Below are 10,307 nucleotides of genomic sequence, written 5' to 3' on the forward strand. Positions count from 1 at the left end.
TTGGTCGTAGCGTTTCCCCCTCTTCTCTGATTGGTTGTTCATTGATGTCAACGAGCTCTACGTGGACGCCGGGTACTCTCTCGTCCAGCTTCCTGAAACACCTCAAGCTCAGAATCCTCGTACACGTAGACTGAGTGTGTCGCCGCCGACGGTGTCGTGGACATTTAAACTAACTAAGGTATGAGTCTCTCTGCTGAACTTCCGAACTCCAGGCGAAAAACGGACGCCAACAGTGTTCTTATCTGACTTGACATCTGGCTAACTAGTTAGCGACAGGCTACAAACCACAGGACTATTGAATCGGAAAGGGTTACTTGTGTGTCGGAGGAATGATGTTAACGAATTAATGATTCTCCGGGGTGTTTGAAACAAGGTTGTATGTGTTTAACATCACTCATTCCCGTTTGTGTTGCAGCCTGTTTGTCCGTAAAGCTTTGTTTCTTTCATTTGGGGTGGTTAACAAAATTCTCATGTTTTACAGTTAACGGTTTGGTCTTCGCCCATTCTGACTTTGCTCTTTTCTGTAGTCTCCTCCCCGTTGTGCAATAATCTGAGACTTATGTAAGTGGTCTGTGTCATACTATATTGAAATAATGAAGTAGATCAAATTAGTTACTGTAATTATGCCGATGTATTGAGAGACGTAAGGAAGATGTTGTTTCTGATGTCGTCTGTCTGTGGTCTGTGTGTGGGACTGTGAACACTCAATCCATCCCTTCCTGTTTGAACTCAATGAATGAAATCATTGAGGACTCTGAGAAGTTGTTTTTCCATGATGTCTTGTAGTTGCAAATCTATTATCTCTGCTTGATAAAAATGCATTTCCTCAGTATTTGGATGTTTGTGCCTTGTCTGTCCCTAGGCGCTAAGATGTCTCAGAAAATCAAGGCTGGATCTGTGGTGGAGATGCAAGGAGATGAGATGACTCGGGTTATCTGGGAGCTTATTAAGGAGAAACTCATCTTTCCCTACCTGGAACTCGACCTGCACAGGTAATTAAGTTGTATAATGAACACCAAGGTGTGCATGTGTGTGTGTGCGTGTGTGTGTGGGGGGGTGATCTACTTTTATGATACTTTCAAAAGTGAATCTTCTTCAGCTGTCATTGTAACTGAGCTTTAGAAAATGTGTGTTCTTGGCTTCAGAATAGCACTTGAATTCATATGACAGGAACATGTAGTGTGGCACTTCCAATCGTGCCGGCAGTGGTTGGAATTCAAGATTGTCTTGTTTGTTCTTGCCTCTTTCTGTGAACCATGCAAATGATTCCGTTCAGATACAGATCAGGGTTTGATACTAATGATGTTGCAGTGAATTTCTGATCACTTGCTATTTGCAGTCAGTATTGCAAGTATCATGGGCAGCATCTGTTCACTGTGGATAGCTGATTCTGATGTGTGCAGACTTTATGTTCCTATAAAGACGCTGTGTATGTCAACGTAGGTCAACGCATCATGTTGTGTTTGCATTAGTCAGCACTACGTATTAGGTCACAGGAAAATGAGCATCAAGCTTTCTTATTTGTGTCACAGTGGAACAGGTACATTGCACATTCAGATATAACAGGTAAATGATGTGCATTGCTTCACTAGAGAGGCCTTCGCAACACATTGCAGTAGCAATCAGACACATACAACAGGTATAATAGTCTGTGAACAGCAAACCTGCTGTCTGGTGTCGGTGTCTCTTTTTAGTCGTATGTTTTTACTGAGTCAGATGCTGAGTGCTGCATTGTTAAGTATTGTGCTCTTTTGGGGGAAGGGATTGAGAAAGTGGGTAAAGGGTCACAGCTGCTTCCCTACCAAGTCCCAAGTCCAACAGAGCAAACCGGACTCAGTTGAACTCGTCATTGCAACACTAAAGAATATAGGAGGTTGATGGTTGGCGTAGGTTCCAGTTTTACAAGAAATACAAGAAATGGCCCTTCTGGAAGCAACCTGACAAGTTTTCCAGTCGTTGGTCCCTTCCTGCAACTATTATTTGCTCACTTTCAGTGCTTCTAGAACTTCCTGAAACACAGCGCTATTGTTTCTGAGGTCTCATGCCTGTGTTGTTGAGATAATGAATGGCATCCTTGTCCCTTTTGTCTCACTAGTCTCATTCCACGTCCACAAGTTCACAGATAGATACTGTTGATTTGCGGCTGCTGTTTTGAGCTATTAAATCATTCATCAGATTCGTTTAGCCCCCCCCGCCCCCCCCCGATCTAGATGAAGAACCATTTTTTGTCTGTGAATCAACATTTTATTTATGTTTATTTTACAATGATGCATTGAGATGTTGGATATCCACACATGACAATAAGCACTAAAAGTTAAGTAAAGTATAATTAACCCCTCAGTGTGCATTAAATGGTTACAGTGGATCCACCAGGAGTCTCAACCATTCAACTCACACTAGTTTGTAGGTGCTAGAGCTTTTTAATGTTACTATGGCTACGAGTGGGGAATTGGATGATTGTGCATCAGTGAGTGAACCTGAGCCAAAGTACGTGTGCAACGCTTCTACACAGAATAGTGTAAAACATGGTCCAGTGAACAAAATATTTGAATGAAATGGGTTTGAATGAACTTTTATTTGTACACAAGGTAGCAACTGACACTGTTGCTGCGCTACACATTTTCAATGTCTTTCTGACGATTAATTAAATCCTTTCTGTTTCCCTGCACAGCTACGACCTCGGAATGGAGAACCGTGATGCAACAGATGACCATGTGACAGTCGAGGCGGCCGAGGCTGTCCGCCGTTACAATGTGGGCATCAAGTGTGCCACGATCACGCCGGATGAGAAGCGTGTGGAGGAGTTCAAGCTGAAGCAGATGTGGCGCTCGCCCAACGGAACCATCCGTAACATCTTAGGGGGAACTGTTTTCCGAGAGGCCATCATCTGCAAGAACATTCCCCGCCTGGTGCCTGGCTGGGTGAAGCCCATCATCATCGGCAGACACGCCCACGGAGATCAGGTATCAGATGAGGAAGGTGCTTTTCAGTAGCAGTTTTGTTCAGACTCTTTCTGTTTCGCAAACACTCAGACTCCAACAATTAATCAAGTTATTAATGAATTACGTTCTTCTGTCCTTTTTTTAACCCTTTTTTTATATGTTGCTTTTGTAATGATGATAATTTTGGCCATTTACGGACTGAATATCTAATCAATTGGTGGAGAAAATAATCAACAGATTAAGTGATGATTAAAATATTTTGTCCTGGAAAGAAAATGAAACAATACAGAGTGTATTTCCAGTTAATGCCACAGAGGTGGGCGTGGCTAGCTTCATTATCTTAAATTCCTTATCTTCCTTAATACTTCTGGTGTCACAAATGAAAGGAAACATCCAGATAAAGTGTGATAAGCTGAGTACACACTGCAGGTATGAGCCTGGATGTAAAGAAAATGTAGCCTCAGAGCATTGAGCTGTTATGACAAGTTGCCTACTGGCTCCCTCATGTAGAAGCTTGGTGAGGTAGCTGGGACATTACCAGGTTGCCATGAGAGACAGTCAGTAAGTGTATTTAATAGCTGTCCTTTGGACCATAAAGTCTCCCTCCAGCTGTTTGTGACACTGTGCCAAAGTCAACATTAAATCAGGTGAAGTGTCATGGCGGATGGTTACGTAAGAGTGAGAGAGAGCAAAGTATGAGTTTGATATGTCATTTTGAAAAACTCAAATGCATTGCCAGTAGGTGCATTTCTTACTTTGGTTCTCATCGACATCTTCCCTGCAGTACAAAGCCACCGACTTTGTAGTACCTGGTCCTGCGGAAAGTGGAGATGATCTACACACCGACACAGGGAGAGACAATTAAGTTTGTTGTTCATGACTTCCAAGGTGAGTGAGTGAGTGAGTGAGTGAGTAGTGAGTGAGTGAGTGAGTGAGTGAGTGAGTGAGTGAGTGAGTGAGTGAGTGAGTGAGTGAGTGAGTGAGTGAGTGAGTGAGTGAGTGAGTGAGTGAGTGAGTGAGTGAGTGAGTGAGTGAGTGAGTGAGTGAGTGAGTGGAGTGAGTGTGTGTGTGTGTGTGTACTTTGTAGTCACTACAAAGTACACAGTAAGTTGAACTGTTGCACTCCCACTGTAAATGAGAGAATGTGAGACAAACCCGATGTACTGTGTACAACTGTATTGTTTCTAGTCGCTCTGTGAAACTGCTTTGCACGTTTGTGTGTGTTTGTCTGTCCAGGCACAGGTGGTGTTGCCTTGGGGATGTACAACACTGATGCGTCCATCAGGGACTTTGCTCACAGCTCCTTCCAGATGGCGCTTGTCCAAAGTGTGGCCTCTCTACCTCAGCACCAAGAACACCATCCTGAAGAAGTACGGACGGCCGCTTCAAAGACATCTTCCAAGAGATCTATGAGAAGTAAGCACACACATCCTTCTGTCTTTCTGAAACAGATTTGTTCTTGACCTTTCTGCGGACCACAACTGACAAGTGTTTGTGTGTGTCAGGGAATACCGCTCTCAGTTTGAGGCCAAAGGCATCTGGTATGAGCACCGCCTGATAGATGACATGGTGGCCCAGGCCATGAAATCTGAGGGAGGTTTCATTTGGGCCTGTAAGAACTATGATGGGGATGTACAGTCGGACTCTGTGGCACAGGGTTGGTGGAAACACACGTCGATGAAGAGGAAGTTGTCCTCCCAGAGGTTTCGATGTCTGCTCATGCGATCTCTGTTTCAGGCTACGGCTCCCTGGGTATGATGACTAGTGTTTTGATCTGCCCGGATGGACGGGACAGTGGAGTCAGAGGCTGCCCACGGCACAGTAACACGCCACTTCAGACAACACCAGCAGGGGAAGGAAACCTCCACTAACCCCCATCGGTAGGGGATACATACACACAATCCAATGTATGAATCACTTTCCTAAGTCGTCTTCTTAAGACAAATGTTTGCTGCAGCCTCCATCTTTGCATGGACACGGGGCCTCCTCCACCGGGCCAAGCTGGACAACAACACAGAGCTGCGAGTATTCTCAGAGGGCGCTGGAGGCCGTGTGCATCGAGACCATTGAGGCCGGTTTCATGACCAAGGATTTGGCCATTTGCATCAAAGGAATGACAAAGTTAGTGTCCATTGAATACGTCTCTGTTTCCTTCTCTGGTGCTCCAGGGTCTGCTGGTGCATGAGAAATCGATAACAGAAAGCGCTCATGTGGTAGCAACCGAGGCGCCCCCGGTTAATCAGACAATCAGCTTACATGATCATGTGTTTCCTCGTAATTTTACCTACAACACTGCCGCTGACCTTGTGTGTAAAATGTGGCCTGTTTGTTTTGTCAGCTCAATACAGGAAAACCACCTCCATTATCAACAGCCGTAGGCTGAGCAATTTGTGTTTGTCAAACCTTATTAACAGCCAGTATGTCACGGCCATCGTCAGCACGTTAGTCAGACTGCACAGATGAGACCAGATCCAGACTGAAAGGCCTGAATGAAGAATGATCCGATAACTGGGTCAAGTACTTTAAGTATGATCTAAAGTATGAACAGTCACGTTTCCTCCGAGCTTATAGAGGCTCTGCTTTAACAGTCGGCACACTGTAGCTTAACAAGTCGCCTTGAACATGGCAGCAAACTTCTCAGTTGTTTCTGTTTTTGTTTCTAAATCAGTGATACATATTATATTTCCACTGTAAAAATCAAAACTGTTCTTGATTGCTGCTACTTTACCATTTACCTGTGTCCTGACTGACCCCTGGTGGCGTCAGCTGTGTACTACAACATTAGCATCTGGGTCTGTTATATAGGAATGTTAAATGATTATTTTAATATAATAAATATATTTCAATATATTCATTATGATTAATTAAATCATGACCTGTGTTTGCTCTGTGTGCGCAGTGTGACACGAGCTGACTACTTGAACACCTTTGAGTTCCTGGACAAGCTGGCAGAGAACCTGAAGATGAAGCTGGCCAACCAGCCCAAGCTGTGATCGCACCTCTCCAACCTCTGCAGTTCAACACGCATCCACACAAATTCACACGCAACAAAACATCTGTAAGGCTACTGACAGAGGAACTGTGAGGGACTAGGGCCAGGATCCCAAGAAGTCCTTTGGGCTGACGACAAATGACGTCATTCCTTAGCATGGGGTCTGCTCAATGCAGGGTGCATCCTACGGGAGGAGGGGAAGTATGGACCAACATCTGTGTCGCCTGCAGATACTGAGGCGGTGGTCTTGTTCGCCCTGATTGCACCACATCCCCTAACATGGAAGTCTCTGGACTCTCTCTGCCGTTGTGGTTTGTCTTTAAATCATCCCGCCGCTCTGGTCATCATCCTCCTCGTAACATTCTCACAACACCTCAGTCTCTGGAATGACAGCGTGCGTCTGTTAACGTTCAGCCATGCATACCATGACGTTTTATTATGAAGCACCAAGCAGACCAAATGGATTGAGACATTCAAACTCCTTTTACACAAGTATAACTACCTGTTCACATTCAGAAGACATGTGATTTTAGATTTTGTACTCTTGGTAATTGTTAAAAAGATTTATTTAGTATTTATTTGTCCACATATGTGACATACCATCCAGTAGGTGGTATCCTGCCAACATATTGTCATCATATAATTTCATGTAACTTCATGTAATCAACAGCCATCTCACTGAGGTCCAATAAGGTAGCTCATAATAAATGAGTTTTTGAAGAAATATGGGTCATTCTTTGATAAATGGATCATGGTTATAAAATCTATAAATCTAAGGTGTACAAAACAACTGCTTTATAGAGCACCAAAAATGTGGCAACACAACATCGTGACTCTCACCTGTAGAGGTTCCAACATTAGACTCATTATAAAACATCTTGAGTTGAAAACGTTGCAAAAACAAAAACAAAAAAACAATATGAATAACCTAATAATTATCACAAATGTGTTTTTGTACTAAAGGGACGAGATGTGACCTGAGTATGATAAAGCAGCTTATATACATGCTGGTTACCAACATGCTACTTTAGCCTTAATTTCAGTTTTTGTTAACATATTTTAACATACACACCCAGCAGTGACGTGCGGTGAGGTTCATGGCTGGTGAGGCACTGACTCCTCAAGAGTCAGATTTACGATTGTAAGAACTGAAAAAAAAGCATCTTATTTCACTATTCATCCAACAGCATGCAACTACTGATAATGGTTCATATCCCATCTGCATTCCTCTTTCAATTACACTCACAAACACATACATGAGAACATATTTGTCGACAAAGAACTTTCTTTTATAGCTATGGATAGAGCAATTAATTTTAAGCAATTCATATATCCTGTAAACAAATTAAAGTACAGAGATGTGTGCAGCACAAATGTAATTTTCACCTACAGTAAAAATGTAATTTTAACCAACAGTTATTTTTCAAACTTGAAATTCTGGTGCTTTAATACATTTTAATAAAGTTTGTCTATCAAAATGATAAGAAAAAAAGAATAATTCTTTAAGGCTAAAAATGTATGCTGGCTTCAACAGAGGCTCTGTTAAAGTCAGCACTGCAGCGAGAAAGCACCAGTGCAGCCAGCTTGCGTACGCCCCCTGGAGTTGAGTCAGAGTACTGCCTGCCTCACCTGCTGACTTCTCTCTGCACTTTATTGTGCGATCAGCAGGAATAGTTCTCTCACACATACATAAAAGACATTACACAGACTGCAGAAAGTCATGGTGTATCATGGATATTTCTGTAAAGTTCATATCGGCGATATGCTGAGGAACAGAGACGGGCACGCGACATGCAACCCAGTTTGTATTGGATCATGCAGCCAGACGTGAGGCACAGTTCGCGCCTGCCTCACCCAGGGTCTCTGCCCTGGATTTGATCGGAAAAACTTAAATACGGCAAATTTTACTCAATAAAATGTCAGAAATGTGTAGTCATACTGCAAATGCACTTTTAAAATATGAATATTTATTCATGTACACTTTCTTTTTTCTTTTGTCATGATGAGTGCCTCACCTGACTCCCCTGACCGCACGTCATGGACCCAGCAAATAGTTGTACACCTGAATGATGACGCGTGTGACGTCACACACATTCAAACAGGACTTGACTGAATCCCCGAGAGCTTCAGTTAGTGTGGACGATGAATCCGTATCAGAACCGAGGGGAAGGTGGACCTGGGCCCGGGAGCAGCAGAAACACTGCTGGCCATTCCGGAGACGGGTTTTCAGGAAATCAGACCGTGAATAATCCCGACAGAAACCTCCCGGCTAAAGGAAACGTTCCAGGGACGGACCGACAGACGCACCGGTGAGAATCATCGCGCTCCATCACTGACCGTTCATTATCTGTCAACGGATGTTTTTGTTGCTGTAACTATAAGAATACGTACACATGTCGATTTTGGCCAGAAATAGTGTTGTTGCTGCGGAGGTGATTTGCTTTTCTCACTTTCGTTTCATGGATGACGAAACTGAAAGTGATATGGTGCCTTCACTGCTTCCCGGAATTTCCGCCTCTTCATCTTCGAGCAATGACCAGTACACTGAAACTTATTTGACTTGTGTTGTGACTGATTTTGAAAATGAATGATTTTATACAATTAAATCAGAAGGCAATGGATTATAAACCACACGTATACACACAACAAAATAAGAACCAAAAATAACATCTGATTTGATCTGTAGATAAATGAAAATAGATATAGCGTAAATCATTACCAAAATAGTATTGCTTTGAGTATTATAGGTTCTGGGACGATAGTTCTTAATTAATAATATTAATTACATTTTATATGAATGTAAAGATAACTGATTTGGGACATGAACAGATAATCCAAGCACACCTCTGCTAGACTTCTTCATCCCTAAAACGTAAGTATGTAAACAAGGAGGACACCTAATTCATCTGCAACATCTGATAACCACATGAAGCTGCACATCTTGTTTTCTTCCATAAAGATTTGGTTTGTCTGTTTTTGGCCCAGCTCTGATGGCTTCACCATGATCCCACCGAATGAATCTCGCCGCACCAAGATGAAAATGAGTGAGTTTGATGTTTAACAAACCTGTTTTAATACTGACATCGTTTTCATCAATAATGGTGTTCTTGTTGCTGCAGTGGCTCAAAAAGAAGAGCAGGATCTTCAGAGACTGCGAGAGACACAAAGAGTCCCTTCTGTCCACATGACACCTGAGAGACTGGGTGGGTGTAGTATTCTTCCTTTCAAACACAGGTTTACACACTAGTATGCTGTATATAATTGTTTAATGTGTCAAGGTGGAGATGTAAGTCTGGCTGAAGCCAGGGAGCAAGCAGTTCACAGAGTTGCGCCGTTCCAGATGGCAGAAGAAGGTAGTCACACACACACACACACACACACACACACACACACACACACACACACACACACACACACACACACACACACACACACACACACACACACACACACACACACACACACACACACACACACATTCATGATGTATATAGATGTTATATCATTTGGATGTTCCTTGCTGTTGTTGGACACATGAATGGAAATATATCAGCGTTCTGACTGAGCTTTAAACCTTGTCAGTGATTAGGACTTGTTCCAGTTGAAGGTGTGGGCTGGTGTCAATGTTGATGTCTGTATGGAACTTGTTGATTTCTCTGGACATGAATAATAATAATAATCTGTTTATCTATCAGTATATCTATCTATCTATCTATCTATCTATCTATCTATCTATCTATCTATCTATCTATCTATCTATCTATCTATCTATCTATCTATCTATCTATCTATCTATCTATCTGTCTATCTATCTATCTGTCTGTCTGTCTGTCTGTCTATTGTTATTTGTGGTGAGTCTGGAAGTGTCCAAACACGACTGATGACAGGTCTTTAATCTTTGTCGAATAAGACAATCATGCTACCCTAGTTACTTTTTTTTTAACGGCACCAAGAATGTTTCTGTCCAAGACCCTTTTTATTTCTTCATTTATTTTATTTTGTGACTGAGAAGCTGAGCTGGTAAAATAAGGCCTTTGTGAAGAAGAGGTATAATTTACCTAGGTGAGAACCCTCAGTTCCACAACAGGAAGTAGCGGTGGAAATAGGCTGAAAAGTATCTTAACATCTCGGATTATTTTAGTACTCATCAACAATTTACGTAAAATAGTTTCATCATCTGTCTGAATACTGAGAACATACACACATACAAATATTTATTGTGTTCTTCTGCTTCAAGCTGCAAAAGGAAGAGCTAGACAACAGGAGGAGACGGAGGAGGAAGAGGAGAACCTGAGGATGAAGCAGGAACAGAGGAGGAAGGTGAGAAGAAGCTCCATATTGATCCTGTAAAAAATGGGTTGATCCATTCAACT

The 10,307-nt window shown here is 42.5% G+C and overlaps 1 protein-coding gene across 1 annotated transcript; it reads left to right on the forward strand.

The window, feature by feature from the left end:
• The first annotated feature begins 870 nt into the window (after positions 1 to 870).
• Positions 871 to 5,935, forward strand: LOC144741828 (isocitrate dehydrogenase [NADP] cytoplasmic-like). The gene is given in 13 exon segments (XM_078624327.1): positions 871 to 992; positions 2,672 to 2,963; positions 3,727 to 3,762; positions 3,764 to 3,830; positions 4,179 to 4,258; positions 4,260 to 4,316; positions 4,318 to 4,358; positions 4,448 to 4,599; positions 4,680 to 4,732; positions 4,734 to 4,822; positions 4,883 to 4,979; positions 4,981 to 5,063; positions 5,842 to 5,935. Coding segments are annotated over 13 exon segments (1,263 nt in total).
• The last annotated feature ends 4,372 nt before the right edge of the window (positions 5,936 to 10,307 follow it).

Source organism: Lampetra planeri, unplaced genomic scaffold, assembly GCF_965212315.1.
Source record: "Lampetra planeri unplaced genomic scaffold, kcLamPlan1.2.h2 scaffold_734, whole genome shotgun sequence".
Taxonomy (NCBI): domain Eukaryota; kingdom Metazoa; phylum Chordata; class Hyperoartia; order Petromyzontiformes; family Petromyzontidae; genus Lampetra; species Lampetra planeri.